We start from the raw sequence: 23,683 nt of genomic DNA on the forward strand, positions 1-23,683 counted from the left end.
TCCGTAGCACTTTCTTGACTGGCCCTCAGATTGGGCAATTCATCTTGCAATACTCCCAGTGTATTTCTCAGTGTTTCAGAGTCCAGTTCCTCCTCATCAAATTCCAAGTGTGGCTCATTTTCAGCCATGTTCGGAGGAGGAGGTTGAGATGGTGCAGCGCCAGCCGCCTGCCCAGTCTTCTTTGTTGTTTTTGCCATTAGTGCTTCAACAACCTCTTCTCAAGCTCTCAATGATAGCACCAGAATGTTGACCCTCGTTTGGTCAACTGACAAGGAGTCAAATACTTGATGTGATGGGAAGTGTTGAAATAGATCTAATGGAAAGAACAGTAAACGACACAACAAATTATAGTGGTTCGGCCCCATGAATTGGTAATGACCTACGTCCACTTAAGCTATTATTGATATTAATTCTCAAAGGAGTGATCAAAGAACTAGGGTTCTCTGAGTTTCACAAGCCTTAGAGGGATGAACAATACACTCGAAAGATAATAGCTATAATCCTCTTGTAAAGAAAAAACTCAAATCAGCCAAAAAAAAAAGAAGTCCCTTCCTTGAGCTATTTCTCTCTATTTATAAGCTCAAGGAGGATTACATGAATTAGTTACAGATATTCTTTCCTAAATAATCGGATCATGGGAGATAATCTCGGATATGATTACAATTTCACAAGATCATCTCAAAATACACGGAGTATACGACCAGACTGGTCGTATGTAAAACCCAAATGTTATGTTAGGGGAATCGCACTGGTCGATGGTCGAATAGAAGTTCTACTAGGTGTGAGCCACGTGTTAAAAATGTCTGCCACGTCATCCATGCCGGTTTTTTGGATAACACCTTCTTATCTTCCTCTTTGAATTCATTCACTCCATTTTCCATTTGCTTAATTGCTCTATTGTTTAAGTTGACAAAAAACGGCGTCAACAGATTGATGCTTTCATTGAGAGAGTTAAGTAGTACGTGTGTGAGTCTAGTTAAAAAGCCTCCCTGAATCAACAATGGCAGCGAATGATCCCAACGTTCCAGATGAGGAAATTTTAGATGAAGCTGACTACCCCCGACGCCCTGGCAAACATCCCATGGTGAATTCAGACCCTGATGAGAGGAGTGGGTCATCCGACTCTCCGGGACCACCGGCCCCCAGGGACGACGAGGACATGTATTATAATCTAGAACAATATGTCCCAATAGTGGAGCTTGAAAATCACCAACTACGAAAGCAGTTGGCAGAAGCCAAGAAACGTAATGAGGAGCTGGCTAGACTGGCTGCCGAGGCCTAGGCGGCTCAGGCCCTACCTCCACCAGAGGCCCAAGCTCCACCTCCACGAGACGTTCATGTTCCACCACGCAGGCCTCACGGGCGACTGCGCAAAAATGCTGCCACCCGGAGAATGGAGCAACCTCCGCCACCAGCAGAACAGCCTGCTCCATCGAGCCCTAGAGAAGTACCCGGGCTGGAGCTCCTGCCAACTCAATTGCGGAGGTATCGGTCGAGATAGGGAATAACCGAACCCCTACGGAGGCTCAGACCCAAAATCCTTATAATGCACAGAGCATTCCTGAACCGGTTGAAGCAAATCCGGGACCTTCTATGCCTCGTAATGGATGGCAGCCACCATCACCCATAATGCACCCACCATCGCTGATAAGGTATCCCTCACCAGGTCGAAGAAACACACAACCGACTCGGGATGATAAAGAAAGGCAAGCTGGGCAAAGACATGAGAATGGGGAGACTGCCAGGTAGCATAGAGGTACCCAACCCACGGGACGCCAAATGTCTCGGTCTCATTCTATTGAGACGAGGCAACCAGCAAAGAACCCATTTCGAAACAACCGCACGGTGAGCCATGTCAGTGAAGGCTCGGGAGACACTAGATCGGTCAGTATGTATGACCAGGGACGTAGAAATACTGGGAATCGAAGGGATCGCCCAGATTTACGAGAACACCTAAACCATAATCGGGGTAATGATAACCCCTCGAATCCAGATCTGAGGGATCACCTCAATGGACGCAAGAATCCTATATGGAGGCGTGAAACTGGGGTTGTGATCAACGATAACTAGTTTCAAGTCAGACCCCCCGTGGATCCAGTCCAAGAAAGGATTGAACAACTGGAAAGAGCATTCAGGCTCTTACAAAATGAACGAGGTCAGGATCGGGACGAAGAGTTCGACGAGGAACTCGAACTCGAGCCCTTCGCTTCTCATATTTCCAGCACCCTGTTTCCTCAGGGATTCCGAATTCCTCATGTCCCACCATTTGATGGGAATTCCGATCCATACAGTCATTTAAGTACATTTAATACAATTATGAGAGCAAGTAATGTGGGATACGAGCTCAGATGCCTGATGTTTCCAGCCTCGCTCACAGGACCAGCAAAAAACTTGTTTGAAAAATATAAGAGGCATTCGATTGCTTCTTGGGATCAATTGTCTAGAGATTTCAAGAAGCAATTCAAAGCCATGGTCGGAATAAGGCTCGAGGCGTCTGCCCTTACCAATGTCCGACAACAGCCGAATGAAACATTGAAAAGTTACCTTACAAGGTTTAATTTGGAAGTCGCCCGAGCTCGTGACGTAGACAACAACGACCATTTAATGGCTGTCCGAGCCAGAGTAATGCCTGGAAGTCTTCTCTGGGAGGACATGCAGAGGCAACCCGTAAGGTCCTTAACCAAGTTCAATTGACGAGCTTAGAGGTTTGTTAATGTAGAAGAGGTGAGGTTAGCATTGAATATGACCTCTCAGCCCATAACTACAAAAACAAACGCAAACTCTGCTTCGACCTCAACGGATCCTACGACCTCAAAACCCCCCATGGAAAACCTTTCCAAAAGAAAGAAGAATGAAGGGAATAATCCCGAGGTGGAAGGGGGAAAGAAGAAGAAAGGGGAAAGATATTTCTCCGTGTACAAGGTGTATATCGAGCTCAATGAGTCTCAGGAGAATATCTACCTAGCTAATGAAAACCAGGTCCCTTTCAGGCGTCCGGACCCCACGAGGAACCAGAAACCGAAGAAAGACTCCAACAAATACTGCAGATTCCATAGAGATATCAGACATACAACCGATGAATGTAGGCAACTAAAGGACGAAGTCGAAGGCTTGATCTCGAGAGGGTATTTCAGGCAATATGTAAGGAACCAAAACCCCAATCAGGCTTCTACCAGCCAAAGGGCAGCAACAACACTTCCTGCCCAGAACAGCAACTCCCGAGCAAGGGAGGACGAACGACCCCCTCCGATTGATGGAGAAGATGTCATAACCATCTCGGGGGGAACATATATCACAGGATCGGGTAGGAACGCCCAAAAACAATACGTAAATGAGCTAAAAACTGGTGACGGGTCCCCTTACGAACCATAACCCAGAGCTCCAAAACAGCAGAGGGTTGAATCTCAACCTATAACTTTTGCTGAGGACAATGCGTCTCATGTGTAGTTTCCTCACAATGACCCACTGGTCATCACCCTTCAGCTCGCAAACAAGAGGGTTCACCGAGTCCTGGTAGATAACAGGAGCTCAGTGAATATCCTTTATAAGGCCACCTTAGAAAAGATGGGACTCACGCTTCGTGACCTAAAGGCCTGCGCAATGACATTGTACAACTTTTCAGGAGAAGGGATTGCCTAAATGGAATCCATCGAACTCCCTGTAACCTTGGCAGACTTTCCGGTCTCGACAACCAAGATGATGGAATTCGTAGTAGTGGATCTACCATCAGCCTACAACGTACTGCTCGGGAGACCCGCCCTAGTAGTGCTGGGGGCAGTTTCGTCTGTGAGGCATTTGGCCATCAAGTTCTCGACTTCTAGTGGCATCGGGACACTGAAAGGAGATAAGCTCGCAGGTAGGGAATGCTATAGCATTTTCGTTAGAGGAAAGAAACAGACAAGTGCACAAACACTTGTCATAATTTAGAATAAGGATAGGACAGTCTTCGAGATAGACAAAGAAATTGATCTGAGAATAGAGAAAAGAGCTGACCTCAAGCCATTAGAAGAGTTCAAAGAGGTCAATGTAATGCCCCGGATTCCCTATTATGGTTAATGGCTGGATTAGTAGGCCGGGAGGGCCATAATTGTTTAATTACGCCATTAAATGTGTTTGTGCATGTTTATGAGAATCATATTATAATATAATGTTAATTGTATGCATGTCGATGATATGTGTTGAGACCACATTATGATGTGGGTTTGTTCGAGATATTCGACTTGAGACGATCGTAGATTATTAAAGTAGCGGTTTAGTCATAACGGGATTAAGTGTCGGGACTTGGGTTGAGTCTCGGGGTGATTTTGATGATTAGAGCGTTACCGGGAGATAAATGGTAACGGGATGTGAATTATTGGTGTTTATGATTATTGAGAATAGCGGGAATTGGAGAGCATTAATTATGATTAACGAGTTAGGAGGAAAGTACCAAATATGCCCTTGGGAGCCTTTAGAAACTATTAATTGACCTAGGGGTAAAATGGACATTTCACCCCTAGGATAGATATAACTCTTGATGGCTGAAGAAAGTAGTGGAAAAACAGAGTGTGCAAAGAGTTCTCCCGTACCTTCTTTTCTTCATTTTTCTTTGTGGTTTCTGAACCAATTTTGAGGATTCAAGCTTAGGAAGCAAGCCTTGGGAGTTTGGGAGTGTGTTCCACCATTGAGGTCCATCATAAGCCGAGCCTTGGGTAAGTTTCTAACCATGGTTTTCTCTAGTTTGCCCTGTTTTGGTTTTGTTTTGCAGCTGAGATTACTAGGGTGAATTCATGGTTTTGTTGGGAGTTTTGGCTAGGGTTCCCATGCTTGTGATGTTTGGGGTGTGTTGGGATGGTTTTTGGGTTGATTTGGCATCAAGAATAGGATTTGGAAGCTTGGAAATCGAGTTAGAATCGAAGGAGTTGAAGAAGGTCGGTTCAGGGGAGTTTGGGCCTGGAGGTAGCGCTACAGCGCCCACCCTAGGGCGCTATAGCGCTCCTCAGGAGACTTTCTGGTGCTTGGGAGGTTCTGTGTATAGCGCTGTGGCGCTAGGGGTTGAGCGTTGTAGCGCTACCCTGCTCCTTCCAAACCCCGTTTTGAGTGTTTTTAAGGGTTTTTGACTTGGGGTTTCAATCCTTAAGGCCCGGGATCGAATCTACTCACCGTGTGGGCATGTTTCGAGGTCCCGAGTGTGGTGCTTAGGTTAAGACCCTATTATTATGGATTCTCATTAATGGAGGTTATAATTGGTTGTGATTAGGTAACCGCTAAGGAACTAAAAGATCGATCGTTCTCAGGAGTCGTCTTTATCGTACTTCTCTCTCGAACCTGAGGTAAGAAAACAGTGTATGAGTACAGTTGCACCCTGTATAGGTATATGACATGCATGGTTTGATATTGAAGCATGTTGGTTGATACATGTGGACGTGGATTGCATATTAAATGCTAATGAACGCTGATTACCTGTTTATGACACTGACTAGTCAGGGACCGACTCTAAAGTCGATGATCACGCATTGAATGGCTCTATGGCATTAACGTGGGACCGACCCTAAGGTCGAAGAACTTATAAGCGCTTGCCTGGTCTATGACCAGATGTCTATAGCCAAGGTATACGACCCCAGTGACCGTTAGTCACGTGGCTAAGGGACGTTGTCCATAGCTTCGACTCTAGAGTCGTGAGGAAGGTTATGTTGGTGACTAATCACCATGCACCTGTCCTGGTCGAACATATAAAAGAATCACTTAACCATTAAGCCCTGGTGACCCTATCGTCACATGGCTAGAGGGAGCGATGCTCATTATCGTGGCTTTTGGCTAATGTCATCTATTTGTTTGGACTGAGAGTCCTGAAGGGTTACTATGATCGTTGTTGATATTATATCATGTCTTATTGTGTTTTCTTGCTAGGCCTTGGCTCATGGGTGCTATGTGGTGCAGGTAAAGGAATGGAAAAGCTTAACCAGCCCTGAGTGGAGAGCTTGAGCGATGTTGTGTACATACAAGGCCGCTTGACCGCCACGGTCAAGGAGTTCTCAGAGGGACTAGGGGTTTACCCTATTTTTGCCGCTTAGGTCGGCGGGGATTGTAAATTTGGAACTGTAGCGACTCTTTTGTATTACGAACTACTTGTAAACATTTTGAAAGGCTCATGAGCAGTTTTTTTACTTAATGAAATGTACCCTTTCCTTTTTGCTGGTTTTTTTTTCACCTTAACCTGATATTAACACTTAGATCACGTTTTTAACCAAAGGACTCGGGTAGCGGGTCAAATTTCCGGTTCACCGTTCACCGTAACTGTTCTGGGGTAACCAGGGCATTACAGTCAAGCTCGAGGAAGTAGACCCCCCGAGGACAATGAAGGTAGGGAAAAACCATCAGGAAGAAACAAAATTGCAATTAATTTGCTTTTTGAAAAAGAACCAGGATGTTTTCGCATGGTCACATTCGGAGATGGTAGGGATAAATCCGAATGTGGTAAGCCACGCTCTAAATATTGACAAGAGCTTCCCCCCGAAGCAGCAAAAGCGAAGACTCTTGGACGACGATAGGAAGAAGGCCCTAAAGGAAGAGGTCGACTGGTTAAAGGCAAATCGATTCATACGAGATGCCTTCTACTCAGATTGTATCGATTACTCTGACCTCAATAAAGCATGTCCAAAGGACTGTTTTCCCCTACCTCAGATCGACCAGATCGTGGATGCCACGGCCGGGCATGGACTCATGTCATTCATGAACGCCTATTCTGGATATAACCAGATTGCCATGCATGCTCTGGATCAAGAGCATACGAGTTTTGTAATAGACAAAGGGCTGTCTTGCTACAATGTCATGCCGTTCGGGCTCAAGAATGCTGGAGCCACATACCAACGACTTGTAAAAGTGATGTTTTCTGAATAGATAGGAAATAACATGGAAGTTTATGTTCATGATATGTTGGTCAAATATAAACATAACAATAACCATGTAGACGACCTCGAAGAATGCTTCGCCGTGCTACGGAAGTACAACATGAAGCTCAACCCCCAGAAATGCTCTTTTGGAGTATTGTCGGAAAAATTCTTGGGTTTCATTGTGAACGCACGGGCAATAGAGGCTAATCTTGACAAGATCAAGGCGTTAATTAACATGCCTCACCTCGAAAGCATAAAGATGTCCAGAGTTTAACTGGACGGATGGCGGCATTAAGTACATTCATCTCGAAGTCTACAGATCATTGTCTTCCATTTTTTTAATCTTTTGCGAGGGGGCAAAAAGTTCAAAGGGACAGAGGAATGCGAGCTGGCATTTCAGGAGCTTAAGAAGCACCTCGCAGAGCCTCCTATCTTGTCGAAACCTATCACAAGAGAAATTTTGTATCTATATCTTGCTACAACCAAGCACTCCATCAGCGCCGTGCTCATCCAGGAAGACCAGAAGATACAGAAGCCAGTGTATTATGTCAGCAAAAGGTTACTGGGGGCAGAATCGAGATACCCCTAAATGGAGAAATTGGCTCTCATCCTAATTCACTTGTCTTGAAATCTCCGACCTTACTTCCAGGCGCACCACATCCATGTGCTGACCGATCAACCACTACGACAAGTCTTATCCAAGCCAGAAGCCTTGGGCCGATTACTAAAATGGGTCATTGAACTCGGACAATTCGAGATCACTATCCATCCGAGGACAACCATAAGAGGATAGGCCCTGGCAGACTTCATAGTGGAATGCACTGGAATGACTAATGATGAAGTTATAACCCCGACTCACGAGCTGTGGAAACTTTATGTCGATGGGTCTTCCAACAAGAATGGATCGGGAGCAGGAATAATACTGATCACCCCAAATGGGAGTCAATTTCACTCCGCTTTAAGATTTGACTTCGAAGCGTCAAATAACGAGGCTGAATACAAAGCTCTATTGGCAGGACTTCGAATAGCCAAGGAACTCAAAGCTAAGGTGATATATTGCTATAGTGACTCTCAGTTGGTGGTCAACCAAATCTTAGGGGAATACCAGGATCGGGGGACAAGGATGGTTGCATATTTGGAAAAAGCAAAATCAGCACTCGAATATTTTGAGTTTTACACGATAGAACAAGTACCCCCAGAGCAAAATTCGAATGCAGATGCCCTAGCCAGGCTCGCATCATCCACCGAGGTCGATGAACTGAATGTGGTGCCAATCGAACACCTATCGACACCCAATATAAGCAAGCCTGAACAGGAGGATTTTTGCATGATTAACTCCGAGCCAACCTAGATGACCCCGATAGTTGAGTACCTCGAAACCGACATTCTCCCAGCAGAACGATCCAAGGCTCAGAAACTGATGTATCAGATTCCCAGGTACACTATTGTAGAAGGTAAGCTATATCGACGAGGATACTCTGTGCCATTACTCTGGTGTGTGACTCCACCCGAGGCTAAGAAGATCATAGAAGAGATTCATGAGGGGTTCTGTGGGGTCCACACTGGGGGGATAGCCTATCTAAGAAGATTATACGCCAAGGGTACTTCTGGCCCACCATCAAAGCAGACTCATTTGATTATGTCAAAAAGTGCGATAAATGTCAATGGTTCGCCACAATCCCTTGAGCTCCACCTTCCGAGCTAACTATGATGACCTCTCCATGGCCATTTGCGGTCTGGGGAATCGACCTCATAGGCTTGTTGCCAACTGGCAAAGGTGGAGTCAAGTACGCAGTAGTCGCAGTAGATTACTTTACGAAGTGGATCGAGGCCGAACCTCTGGCGACAATTACCTCGAAGAAAGTCTTGGACTTCGTGGTAAAGAACATCATCTGCCGATATGGGATGCTACGGAAGATAGTGTCCGATAACGGTACCCAATTCGATAGTGACTTTCTTACCAGCTTTTACGAGAAAAATGGGATGATGAAAAGCTTCTCCTCTGTGGCCCATCCCTAAGCGAATGGCCAAGTCGAGGCTGTAAATAAAACCCTAAAGAGTTCTATGAAGAAAAAGTTGGAAGAAGCTAAGGGGAAATGCCCCGAAAAGTTGCCCCAAGTTTAGTGGGCATATCGAACCACAACCCGTACTTCAACAGGACACACCCCTTTTTCTCTGGCATATGGATGCGAGGCTATGCTGCCAATCGAGGTCGAAATACCCACCATTCGAACCCACGCTTATGACCAAGCCTCGAACCAATCCCAGCTCGAAGTAAGTCTGGACCTGATTGAAGAAAGAAGGGACGAGGCTCAACTAAAAAATGCTGCATACCAACAACGAGCTACCTGGTATTTCAATAAGAGGGTTTGACATAGAAAATTCGGTGTGGGCGATTTGGTGCTGAGGCATGTGTTCTTGGCTACACGGGACCCAGCTGCTGACGTGCTCGGGCCTAATTGGGAAGGACCTTATCAGATCGAATCAGTTATCCGACCTGGTGTCTACAAATTAGCAAGATTGAATGGGGATTTGGTACCACGAGCATGGAATGGCGAACATCTGCGACCTTACTATCAATAGTGTAGGAACAATGACACTTGTAACCATGCTTGTTTATCTTTGCTATGTTTCTGTTAATAAATTGTTCAATTCCGAATAAACTTCGTTTTCATTTCAATATGTTGTATTTTTTGCAAACTCTCTTGATTTAATAACCTATGGTCACACTCATAGGATATTAAGGGGGCATTAGTGGTATATATATTGTCAGCTTGAAAAAATAAAATAGCATATACGAAAAGCATAAAAGTGTTTGGATATAACCAAATACGCGAGCTAAGATAGTTTGGACATAACCAAATTATTAAAAATAAAAGTGTTTGGATATAACCAGATGCGCGAGCTAAGATAGTTTGGACATAACCAAATTATTAAAAATAAAATAATTTGGATATAACCAAATGCGCGAGGCAAAGTAATTTGGATATGACCAAATGTGCGATCTAAGACATAACTAGATCAAAACTAAAAGTGTATGGACTACGAACCAAAAACACGACCTGAATAGGTTTGGAACAAACCAGCTAAAACTATTCGACAGTAAGTTGGAACATAAATAAACCTACTTCAAGTTGAGTCGAGATCGAGGTTGGAATATCTTGCAAAAAGATAGTTTCGACCTCATAACCTTGAGGAGCTACCCAAGGACGAGGAAAAGTAACTAAAAAAGTAAGATATAACTAAACCACCTACGTTACACGCCATATAAGTACTTTCGAGTGCATGGTAAAAGTAAGTTTCGACCTTGACAAATAACGAGATCGGACACGGATACGTCGAGTAAACTATGCATGAATGCATCGAAGCTCGAGATTAAAATCCACCACATGTTTGTATGAATAAACAGACATAAGGAGTCTTCAATATCTTACAAAAATAAAAACTATTACAAAAGGTTCAGAGGGATGCAGCCCTGGGTCGAGATTTAGGAGGGAGGAGCATCCTCCTTAGCCTTATCAGCATCCTCCTTGGCCCTCTCTGCCTCCTCCCAAGCAGCTTCCTCCGCGTCAAGCCGGGCCTGCCATTTGGCCACGAGTTCTTCCTCGAAAGAGCCTAGGAAGCTGGTATCAAGATCTGCATTACTAGCCCAGATCCTATACATGGCCAGGTCAACCGCCCGATCCTTCTTCTCCTTGAACTCTGCGAGAAGACGAGCCTTTTCGCCCTCCATTATCTTGAAAGTGGCCGCTTTCTCCTCCTCAAGCTTGGCATTGATCCTCTCAAGCTCCGCGAGCCGGGTATTCACCTTCTCGAGCTCGGCTGTCTTGGCCTTCATCTGTTCAGCTTCAGCCTCCATCTTTGCCTTTGCGGCCTTGAGCTCGTCAGTAACCTTAAGTTGGAGATCCTTCGACTCTTGGGCATAGGACATGCTCGAATGGACCTCATTGTTCAACTTATAATTAAGTTGAGCAGAGACAGCAAGAGCCTGACACACAAAGAAATCAAGTTAGAACATACACTAAGCACAAGTACAACTAATAATAAGATGAGAGAAGTTACCGTAGCAGTGAGCTCGACACTCTTATCGTAAAGTGTGTTGCAGTCCCGAGCATTGTTAAAAAACTGTCACTGAGGAGCGTCAAAGCCGCTAAAACTCTGGCCCACCCGGGACAGAATGTCCGAACCAAGTGTAGCCCCATGGGGCCCGACAGCATTGTCGACTACATACTCATCGACGTGAATAGAAATCGACAACAGGCGTGTTTTGGAGGCCGAGGAATTTTTCGGAGGTGGGCCGAGCGTTGAGTGAACCATGATCGGAGGAGGCAAGGGAGGAACGACCATAGTGGACGCTTCGACCTGAGGAGTCAGATCCACAGCTGGGCTCGTAACAGTGGGAGCTGGTGGAGGAGGAGTCTTCTCAGTCCTCTTAAGGACCTTGGCGGGTCGGTTTGACTTTCGCAAGCCTCTCGAGCGCTTACTCCTTTGAGCCCCCTCGCCACTGGCGAGCACGGTGTCAAGATCAAAGTCCGTGGCACCTGCACAATTACACCACATTATAAGGAATTCCAAGACAAAAAGTTAGCATGATGTAGACAGGCAAGGAATAAAAGGACAAGTAAAGATAAACCTAATTGGAACTCTCCCCCGAGCTCGTGCTCGGCAACCACGTAATTCCCCCATCTTCAGAGGAGATGGGGGGAGTACCTTCCCTATATGTGGAAGTCAACCTCGAAAGGTCTCTATAATCATCTGTCCCATATTGAACGACTATTCCGTTCCATACCTCGTTCAAACTATACGTAGTGTCATATATCCCTAGCCAACTATCGAACCTATGTACTCTCTCATCTACCCAGGAACATACATAAAAGCGGTCCCTATCATCTTCACACAAGACTAATCTTTCTAGCTTATGCTTAAGTAGTGAGGGAGACCATAAGTCCGAGCTAAGGATGACTATACCTCTGTCGCTCGAGCTCAAGGCCTCGTCATTGGCCTCGTTCCCTGATTGCAGACTCTTGGGATGTCGAGCTAGGGGTTGTGGCTTAGAACTGCGCCTCGGAGGGAGGCTGCTAGTTGGGAGAGGCATAAAATCCCACTTGGTATAATTCTTGTTGGACCAGTCATTTGTAGATTGATCCTTTTCCAGAAGGCCGCAAGCTCGAAGCATATCTTCATGAATAAGATAGAAAAGGGAGCGCCTACCGTAAGGTAATTGGAGCAAGGTCTCCTTGTGCTCTTTCATCTTATCGGAGGGAGAAGGCCGATGATAATTGGCTGAAGAAATAAACATATCATAAGTGATTCGAGCCTAAGCAAAAAATTCGAGCACAAAAAGAAGAGATTTTGTATACTTACGAATTCGCCTGAACGAATAGTATCTGGAAGGAGCCATGCCATCTGTCTAAAAGAAAGCCTTTTGAAATCGGGGGAATGGTTGGGTAAATCCTCAAAAAATTTCTTCTCCTTGGGATAGCTCAAAAGGTAGTAGAAGCCGTCTCCTCCCCGAGCTCGGGAGGGATTGCTTTTCAAGCAAAAGAGATACATAATCTCCTTTGGTGAAGGTCCTTCCCACTTTAGCTCGTGGAAGAGCGACCTCAGGGCCGACAAAACCCTGTATGAATTGGTGTTGAGCTGGAAAGAGGCGAGCCCGACAAAGTCTAAAAAGTCCTTGAAAAAGGACTTTAAGGGCAATAAATCCCCTGCCTGCATGTGCTCCTGGCTCCAGGCCGCGTACTTCAACTTGTTGTCGGGGTTCCCATCTCCCGGAGCACGACAACTTCGCTCGTGGGAGGTCGGGGCTCGACACCTCAGCAAGCCTGATAGTCTGATCCCGTGGAGAGACAAAATCTCAGAGATTTGCCCCAGTGAAGAAACCGAGCTCCAGTAGTGCTCGGCCTTGAAGAATTCTCCCTTCGAGGTGGGAGTGGAGGTTGACTGGGAGGTAGAAGGGGGGTTTTATGGTTCTCTCATAAGTGAAAATTGAAGGTCCCCCAACTTGAAGGCGATTGTTACTCTAAGAGTGGGATCGATGGGGATTGGTCTAGGCTCGGGGTTTGGATCTGGGTAGATGGCGACCCTAAGTCTTTTCCTTTTCCTCTCCTCAATCTCGTCGATTTGACCTCGAAGATGTGTAACCTCGGGATATTTTCAAGTTCGAAATGGCACAACACTGGGATATATCTTTTACCGATTGTCTTCAGATAAGACAGTCGAAGCTTGGGAAGTGCAAGCTCGGGTGTGACAACTTCGACAATACCTACCTATCCCGAGCATGGCCTGAAGTTGGGTGACAAGTTCGTAACAGTTCCGTAAGTCTTGACAGTCACAATGCCGATTACTTGTCTCGAAGACCTGATGAGTTACTTGGGATAGCCCATTACGTGTGAACATATTTATTGTTGTGTAATCCCAATATTTAAGGGATACCATTTAATCTGTTATCCGTTCCCGATTTTCATGGGATGTTTCCATGTATATATGAGATATTGCATTTAATATCATTATTTCAATTGATCTACAGAATATCTTCCCGAAATATGTGGGAATGAACTCTGTAACCTTCCCTATAAATAGAGAAGGAATCACCACTTGTAAGGGACTGATTATCTGATTTCTGACTTTTGGAGAGAAAGCTCTGGGTAGTTCATCTCTGAAGAATTTCGAGAAAACTCCAAGTCTTAATAATATAGACTCGTGGACTAGGCAGCATTAACTGCTGAACTACGTAAAAACCTTCTTATCTTCCTCTTTGAATTCATTCGCTCCATTTTCCATTTACTTAATTGCTTTACTGTTTAAGTTGACGAAAAACGGTGTCAAAAATATAAATTAGATTAAGTAATAAAAAAAATAACATATTTTCTTTTTAAATATAAATGACAAATTTTTTTAATAAATATTAAAATTATGCATTAAATATTATTATAATAATAATATTTTATAATATTTGAATTTATATTAATATAATTATTAAATATCTAATTTGTATTAAATATTATTATAATAATATTTTATAATATTTGAATTTATATTATTATGAGCACTAAATATTTATTATATCTTATTTTTTAAAAGACATATTTTTTAAACATATGTAAAATTTCATTAAAAGTACACAGATTTTTTTATTTCAAAATTCTCTTTATTCGCCACTGCCATCGGCTATATAAAACTTACAATAAGCCAGTAAATTTTTTTAGTAAGACAAAATAGAGGGTAAAAATTTTAATGAGAGTAAAATAATAATTATTTGATGAAGAGAAAATAGTCAACAAAAAGAAGAAAATAAGTGCTTTATCTCTAGTTTGGGCAATTTTTTCTATCAACCAAAAGCCTTGAATCTGAGCAATCCGAATGCTAGTTACTCCATTTACTATGTGGCACCCACTGATTAGTTCAGCTTGTAAAAATGAAATAGATCAAGGAGAAATTGAGATCGAGAAAGAATTTTGTGTATTGAATAATAATGAACAATGTACAGAGGAGCAATAAATAGAACGATATCATGTATAAAGCTGGAACTAATTAACAACCAAAAAAACTTGTAACTAGTCGAAACAGCTGCTACAACTAACACAGCTGGCCACACTAGCTACTAGAAATCCTATTCTAAAAAACTACTTATTTGTTAACTTTGAGTTTGCCTTTGAGAATAGGAAACCTTGAGCTGGAACATTCCTAATAACCTCCAAATCTAATTTAGTGTGCTTAGATCTAGCATACAAAACTCGGTTAGCAACATCACTGTGCTTAGATTGTCAACTCTTTAAGTAACAACTTGATCCAATAAAAGAACAAAAAAGCTCTGTAGGAGCTCTCCCTTCTAGGGATTACGATTACAGTAACACTATCTGCATAGTTCGTTTGGAACTCATCACCAACACCTCTGTTTTCTAACTACCATTCGACTGGAAGACATGGGTGATAACAACCTAAGCTTTGGCAAATTTAATAAAATGGGCATTATTATCAAAATTTTACAAAATAGTATATATATTTGGAATGCCTGTTAAATTTGTCATATGTGTGAAATATGATATAGCTGAAATTTTCCTATAATTTATAGTTGCGAAAGAGTATAATATGAAAATGAGATTTATTCAAAATAATAATCATTTTGACTTTATAGTAATAATTTAAGAAGAAGTGCAAATAATTGTGACCCATTCCTTACATTAATTTTGAATCACACAATTCTGAATTTCTGTCCCACTGCTTATCTTGAAGTCAGACGCACATATAAGTGCACGCCTTTCTAGGCTAAAGGAAGAAACCAGTTAGTTTTGGCCACAAAATTATTTGGTTTTTGCCTATGATTTATATTCTCATCAAGTTAGAGAGTACCATAGATCGATCATAAATCAAAGAGAGTAATTAGGACAACTACTAATGGCAGCCATTAATGTTCCGGAGTCGAAGCTCAGCTCAACTCAGAAGCTGATACCAATGGTGGGCTTCGGTACCGCTGAGTACCCTTTCGGCACCTCCACCGCCGACTGTATGAGGGAAGCCATCGTTGAGGCTATGAGGGTTGGTTACCGACACTTCGACTCAGCTGCTCTTTACCAGTCGGAACAGTCTCTTGGAGAGGCCATAGAGGAAGCCCTAAGCCTTGGCATTATCAAATCCAGGGACGACCTCTTCATCACCACCAAGCTTTGGTGTACCGATGCTCATCCTCAATGTGTTCTTCCTGCCTTGAACAAATCACTCAAGTACTATCACATATATACACAACCAAGATAGCTTTATATACTAAGATTAAATTACAGTCGAACTTGAGGATTATTAATCAATTTGTTCATGCATATGCAGAACTTTGGGACTGGAATATGTTGATCTGTATTTAATACATTGGCCAGTGAGTGTGAAGATGGGTGTGCATGAGTTCCCAGTGAAGAAAAATGAGATTGTTCCCATGGATATAAAATTGGTATGGGAAGATATGGAGGAGTGTCATAATCTTGGCCTTGCCAAAGCCATAGGGGTCAGCAATTTCTCTTGCAAGAAGCTTGAACTACTGCTTTCTACTGCTAAAATTCCACCGGCTGTTAATCAAGTTTGTTTTTTTTCTTTCTTTCCCCTAATATTCTTTCTCATGTTGTTAGAGATTAGCATTAGTTTAATATACAATATATATATATATATAATATTTGTTGGGAAAATAATTAAGTTATATAAAAAATTGTACCTTATACAAAAAATTCATTTCAAACAATAATGTGGCAATTTTTTCAATTCTATTTATTTAAGATATCATTCACGGTTAAAAAAACATGTTACATCACTATGTAATGTTTTGCTACATATTTTATAGTGTATGTATTAGTACTTATAGGGTGTGGATGAGTTTGTTGGAGATCAGCATTAGTTACCCTAATATATACAATATGTATATATAAAGGAGAATTCGGGCTCCACTTTAAGCCCTATCAGTGAGACTCTTAGTGTTCTTGACCTTTGAATAGTTTTCGGCGTGATTTTTTTTATGACTATGTATATTGTAGCTATTTAGAGTATCGACGTGATTTTTAGAAAATTTTGAATAGTTTACAGTACCGAAAACTAGGTTCAAACATGTTATTACACGCGTGACTAATTTTTTTTTAAACATGTTTGAACCTAGTTTTCGATATTGTAAACTATTCGAAATTTTCTGAAAATTTGCAAGAAGCTCTAAACAACTACAATATATACGGTTATAAAAGAAAATCGCGTCGAAAACTGTTCACGAGTCGAAGACACTGAAGAGCCTCACCGATAGGGCTTAAAGTGGAGAGCCTATAAAAGAATTATCATATATATATATATAATATTTCACAATTATAGATATTTTTAAAGGAATACTAGATACTTTCATAAGGTGGCCAGCCATAGGAGATCTAGAAACAGAATCAAATCATTAACCTGTGAAGATGGGCTAGAAGTATCCACCCAACCTGGTATCATTACTTCTTGAAAATTATTTTACCACTCTTTTTACCTCGCTACAACTTGACACTAGCCATATGGATCACATCCTATAAGGTATTTCTCTGAGAGTAACTGGTGATGAAAACAACGTTCTAGTTAAGCCCTTTTCTGAGGAAGAGATTAGAACTGCCATCTTTCAAACTGCCTCAAATAAGGCTCCAGGTTTGGATGGATTTAATGGTCCTTTCTATCACAAGAACTGGGAAACCACAGAGGATTCACTTACGAAAGACGCATTAAGCTTCCTGAATGATCACACTGATATTTCAAACATTAACTCCACTCTAGTGGTTCTTATCCCCAAAAACAACTGCTCGAATTCGCTCAAAGACTATAGGCCTATTAGTCTGTGCTCCACTCTCTACAAAATTATCTCTCGGACTCTTGTTAATAGGCTAAAACCAATCCTCTAGAGAATTATTTCACCCATTCAGAGTGCTTTTCTTCTTGGCCTACTCATTTATGATAACATCATTATTGCCTAGGAAATTACTCATTCCCCTTCTCACAGAAAGCAGGGACGAACAGGTTGGAGGACTATCAAATAAGATATGGCAAAAGCCTTTGACAGGGCCGGGTGGCCTTTCTTGAAGATGGTCTTTGAGAAATTTTCCTTTGCACCAACCTTTGTAGACTTGATAATGAAATGCATCTCTTCTTCCATTTTTTTTTTCAATAAATAACCAGGTGCTGGGAAAAGTCAACCCAAAAAGGGGTATTAGGAAAGGGGATCATTTGTTCCCTACCTCTTTCTCCTTTGCTCTGAGGGCCTCTCATCTCTTATTCGACTCAATGAATCACAAAACTCTTCCCTTAGTATTAGGATTGCCCGGTCTGCCCCTCAAATCTCTCATTTGTTCTTTGCAGATGACAACATTCTTTTTAGTCGTGCCACCCTCTCTTCAAGCTTAGTTATCAAATGTCTCTTGGAAAGTTATAGCCTTGCCTCATGCTAGTGAGTTAACTTTCAAAAATCTTCTCTTTTTCTCTTCTAACACTAGACAAGAGGAAAGGTAAGCTATCACTGAATGTTTGGGCGTTCCATTTAGCAACTCCATTGACAAATACATTGGCCTTCCTCAATGCTTTGTAGGTCTAAAAAAAGGCATTTAACTAAATCAAGGATAGAGTTTGGACCTATCTTAACAACTGGAATGAGAGATTCTTTTCCAAAATGGGTAAATAAGTTCTCATCAAATCTATCATTCAAAGCATTCTTACTTAAATCATGGCTTGTTTTAAACTTCTTTTCTATTTTTGCTACCAACTAGAGTCCATTATGTCAAAATTATGGTGGGGTAAAAAAGAACATAACAAAGTTCACCAGAAGAAATGGTCCTACCTTTGTAAATCAATTTTTTTGGAGGGCTAGACTTTAGATCCATGGTCTCTTTCAACCAAGCCATGTTAGCTAAATAGGCTTGGCGCATTCTCTTTCAACCTGATTCATTGGTCAGTCGCATCCTCAAGGCTTGCTATTATCCTCACAACTCCTTTGAAGAAGCAAGTCTTGGTTGTAGACCTTCTTTAGTTTGACATAGTATTGACCAGAGGAAGAACTCACTAAAAAAAGGGCTTTGTTGGAAAATGGGGAATGGTAGATCTATATTTGTCCAAAAAGACTGTTGGATTCTAGGTCAAAAATACTCCTTTTCTAGATGGTATACAGTCAAGTTAGGTTACCACCTAGCCCAATCTATATCTGATGAGCCTTCATCATCATCATCGTCTAATCTCCAATCATTCTGGTGGAAAAAAAATTCCCGGTCCTTAATATTCTGCCAAAAATCAAACACTTCAATTGGAGAGTTTACCATGATGCACTTCCAACCAATATCAAAATTTTTCAAAGGAAAATCAAACATACATATATATATATATATATCTTCTTGTCCAGGTGTGGGTTCTTCTATGTGTCTTGTTCCCATGGGTTGCTTTGTTGCCCTACTATCCAAAAGGTTTGGAAGTCCACTATCTTTCACTCTATTATACATAATAATTATCATTTAAACATTGTTGATATTCTACATTTGGTTGAAGCAAGTTTTGATTTAGATGACTTTCATCTTTTCCTTTGATATTCTACATTGTTCATAATCAAAGCCATACTTCATCCTATCCTACTGACGAGTCTCTATTTCAGAACGTGGCAAACAAAACCTCATCCACAAGCTCTGCAAACTCTAGTGCTCCTATAACATCACCCTTGTCACTTACTCCTTCCCCATCTTTCCGTAAGTCCACAGCCAACAAACTTGACTTTCTTTACAAAGTATCATATGTTCCTGAAGAAAACAAGATTGCCAATAACAACCTTCCCTTGATCAACCCGTACCAAATATTCCCAAAATCCATTACTCATTTTACCTGTTCCATTAAAGTACTCATCAAGCCATCCTACAAAGTTCCAAAAGAATATATCAAAAGCCTCTAAATTCAGCGAGTGTCAATTAAGACCTACTCCTGATATCCAATTCGTCACTTTAAAAATCCCTCCTGAATTTATTCACGAGTGGATTGCGCAAGGATTTACCCATATACACTTTGGTGCCATTCACTTAGCTATTTCCCTTCATGGCCGAAAGGGCCTTCCAATCGGCTGTCGAATGGGTCTGCTCGACACCCGAATGAGGAAATACCAACATGCAAGAGTTGCCACCATAGAAACTACATTAAACGCAAGAACAGTAATAACTACACTGTTTCTTAACTTTAATATGTCTATCAAGGACAACCGTCTCACTGATGCTTTTAAAGTAGAGGTCCAACTTTCTGGAATTGACCAAGATCTCACCTCCATTGGAGCTACTCTTCACTACCAGATGGCATACAAACTCCAAGACCACGCTCTGGATCTTTCCTTGCCAACAGTTGACGAAGCATTACTGGTCACAGTAGACTCTACCCAAGTTCCAACATGCACTCATATTCCAAGGCAAATCTCTATAGATGATCTTATGAAGATTTTGCCTAGTTCATGGATAACAAATTATGAGATGCTCCATCAACCTCAAAAAGCTGTCCAGACTCTTACTGAACCATCTTATCACAAACGAGAAGATGGCTCTGTCGAAATGATCTTTGACAGAACTCAAACCAAGGCTCCCAGTTGCTTTACCACCCAGTATATGATGACATCTGTCACACCAGCTAATGTGGAAATCCAATCATTCGATTCTCAAGGCAACCCTATACATGCTTTCGAATCTACGGGTGAATATAAGTATTGGGATGTTTGCGACTGCAAAAGTTGCCTAAAAATGGAAGAAGACCTCCCAAAGCCAAAGCATCGTCCGAGCTCAGGAAAACGACTTAAGCAGTGGCTAAATCAAGGAGAAAAGGAAATAGGATTGTTAGGTCAGCCCTCTGGAAAGTTTGACTATATAGTCAAATATTCTACTCCCAAAGGCTTACCTGACTCTCCTCCAGAACCCACTGGATGGGACATTGAGCTTCCTCCCACAGGCTCCCAAGAGCCTCCACTTTCGGCTCCCCAACAGAACATTTTGCCATGCTACAAAAAGGCAGAAAAATGGATGCAACATCATGGAGAAGCTTTTCCTGCTCAAAATCAGTTACAACAAATTCCACAAGTATGTATGATGACTACTACTGATTATGAGTTAGATTTTCCACCACTCAAGAAATTTGACAAGCAAGATGACCAAGGTACAGTCTCTCACTAGCCAAAGGTTCAAAACTCTACAACCAGGAATGCAGACGGGACTCTCAAAAAGATATCTCCGGCCGAAGAAGTTCTCAATTGGCAATCAGAAAATATGATTTCCCAAAACAAGTCGAGTTATAGAATACCAGAATAGAGACGACAGTAAAACAATCTCAGAATACTGTCATTGACAAACTCACTGCAAAGATCCAACAAACTCATGAAGAGCTTCTAGCTATCATCAAAGCAAACTCAGTTCCGATGCTAGTATTCCTAGCAAAAGAAGCTGAGATGAAGAGCCTCAAAACCCAATATGAATCCCTCAAGAATCGGTTCTGCCAACAAGAACCGATAAAGGCATCTTCAACTAGCTATTTGGGAACTTCATCCCCATTCGGGATAACTACGACGCCAGTCCCTTGGCAGTTTGCTATAATACCGAAAACCTCTCAGCCTATTCCTATTACTGGATCTATACAAGAAGACTTTGTTGTAAGACTAAGGCACATGCTTGATGAAAACCAACAACAGAAGATAAAAAAGGGGAAGAAGAAAGAATCACCAAGCCAAACGACATATGAACTCAAGCAACTTATGGTTCACCCAGCCACAAACCCTCTATCACAAATGATTCGCCATACAAGCACTCTCCACATCGCAGATAATGAAATGGACTCAGACGATCAAAGTTCTTCGACTAGTTCAGACAATTCTTCGGGTGACTGGTCTGAAGAAATAAGCTCAACTTCTGATGATTCCATACTGAGTGACCCCGAGAGCTTATCCAGTAAAAATTTGTCCAGCGATGACGATGAAGCATTTCCACATCTGATGGTGCAACCAGCTGAATCAAACTCACAGACCGAACCAATTATCACAAGTGAAGACGAAAGTGGAAATGAATCAACAACACCACATGTTCCCCAAAAAGGAAAAAGTAAAGGTTCAAATTTTCAAACTTTTACTCTAGATGACCTCCCTCCATCAAAATGGCGCGAAAAGTTCCAGGAGTTTCAAGCTTGGCTCAGCCTAGAATCACAAAGATCGGAAGCACAGACAGGAACGATTCTCCTCAGCTTTGTTTCCCGTTTTACAGGCACCCTACAAGACTGGTGGACAAGTCTGGGCGATTGCAGACAAATGATGTTTTTACAATTTCCATCTGTCACCAATGCCCTGACCTATCTGTATATTGAGTTCTGCGGACAAGACGCTCAAGTCACTGAAAGACTTCGCGCAGAATTCTTTAAACTAAAATGTTGTTCAATGGATAAGAGAGATTTGGAAAAGCATTATAAAAAGATTACTCAACGATTCTACCAAATAGGTGGAATTGATGACCCAAATCTAAAACAGGCGTTCCTCTCTTCCATACGAGAACTACTAGGAGAAGAAACCTTCAGACTTCTCTCGGGAACAGGAAGAACCTTAGTTGATGCTACGATAGGAGAAATCTATCAACTAGTTCTAAAGGCATTGGAAAAGATGTGCTCTCAGCACAAATTTATCCAAGAATTCATGAAACAATCCAAGAAGCTTGGAAAGGTTTGCAGCCAAAAGGAACTACGAATCAAATGCCAATCAGAATCAGCATGTTCCTGTCTTCCAGAAAAAAGGAAACACAACAAAAGGTTTAAAACCTTTAGGACCTTTAAATCCTCAAAAGAAAAAGGACGCCGCTCCTTCAAGTTTCTAAGGAGGAAGCGCTCTTTCAGAAAGAAGTCTGACAAATGTTTCATCTGTGGTGAAAAGGGACATTATGCCAAGCAATGCCCCAAAGGGAAAACCGCCAAACTGATCTCCCACATTCAACAAACAACGAGCATATCTCTCGAAGAGAATGATCTAGAATCCATATTCTCTACCGATGACGAGATCAATCCAGAATCCCTCTGTGCATTCGAACAACAGAAGGCCCCAGATGAATTCTACCACATGGCAACAATCAATACAATACAACCATCGCCAATCATCTCCGTGCAGATCCTCTCTACAAAGTATGCTCGGTCAGTCAAAGTAGCAGCCTTCTTCAACACAGGAGCATCATACACCATGATGAACCCTGATGTTCTCCCTCCAGAATATTGGAGGAAAGAAAAGCAATTCTTCCACGCTGCAAATGGAAGCATCTTTTGTACAGAGCTCATCAGTAAACCAATCAAATTACAATTCTTCCCAGGATGCTCTATCATTCATAGAGTAATTGGTTCAAAATTACCAGGGAAAGATCTAATTATTGGTTTTGATGTCTTCACTAAGAAAAAGGGTTTGAGAATCCTTCCTGGTGGCCTTGGTTACAAACAACATTTTGCTACATGGGAATCTATACCAAACTATTTTCTCATGCCTCCTGATCCATTCTCCAAAGTCAGACAAAGGATCATAGAAAATTCTTGTGCCACAAGTCATGCTGAATTCCTCCAGGAATGTGAACACCCTCTGTGGAAAAATCATCAGTTTACCATTTAAGCTCAATGAAGATGTTAACCCTACCAAGGCAAGCCACCCAGGCATGAACCCAGAGCATCAGAAAATGGCAGCTGAGGAATGCAAAGAACTACAGCAACAAGGACTAATCGAACCAACCATCTCTTCATGGGCATGCCATGCTTTCTACGTCAACAAGAGATCAGAATAGACCCGAGGAAAACATAGGCTGGTCATCAATTATAAGCCTCTGAATGAATTTTTGGCAGATGATAAATCCCCCCTACCAAATAAAAATTCCCTATTTGCAAGCCTGTCAAAGGCCCAAATATTTTCAAAATTTGACCTCAAGGCAGGGTTTTAGCAGTTGGGTATTAAAGAAGAAGATAGGCCCAAAACGACCTTCTGCATTCCAAACCACCACTATCAATGGACTGTCCTTCCCTTTGGTCTCAAAACAGCTCCGTCACTGTTCCAAAAGGCCATGACTAAGATCTATGGCCCTATTCTAGACAAGGCCCTAATTTACATTGATGACATATTGCTCTTCTCACAGGATGAACAAGCCCATCAAAATATTCTGGCCCTGTTCATTTCTCTCACAGAAGCCCATGGGGTCATGCTATCCGAAAAAAAGATGATCATTGGACAAGCCCAAATTGACTTTCTGGGGATGAAGCTCATTAAAGGCCAATATGAAGCCCAACCGCACATAGCCCAAGAGTTGTTAGAGTTT

General features: G+C 42.0%; 1 protein-coding gene across 1 annotated transcript in view; it reads left to right on the forward strand.

Annotated features, from left to right (window-relative positions):
* The first annotated feature begins 15,118 nt into the window (after positions 1–15,118).
* The window catches only part of LOC133824337 (non-functional NADPH-dependent codeinone reductase 2-like), a 28,182-nt gene continuing 19,617 nt past the window's right edge, over positions 15,119–23,683 (forward strand). Inside the window, exons 1-2 of the mRNA XM_062257219.1 lie at positions 15,119–15,595; positions 15,696–15,939. Of these exons, the coding sequence (XP_062113203.1) occupies positions 15,270–15,595; positions 15,696–15,939 (570 nt within the window). The 5' untranslated portion in view covers positions 15,119–15,269. The remainder of the gene's footprint in view (positions 15,596–15,695; positions 15,940–23,683) is intronic.

The sequence above is a fragment of the Humulus lupulus genome, chromosome 3 (genome assembly GCF_963169125.1).
Source record: "Humulus lupulus chromosome 3, drHumLupu1.1, whole genome shotgun sequence".
Lineage (NCBI taxonomy): Eukaryota > Viridiplantae > Streptophyta > Magnoliopsida > Rosales > Cannabaceae > Humulus > Humulus lupulus.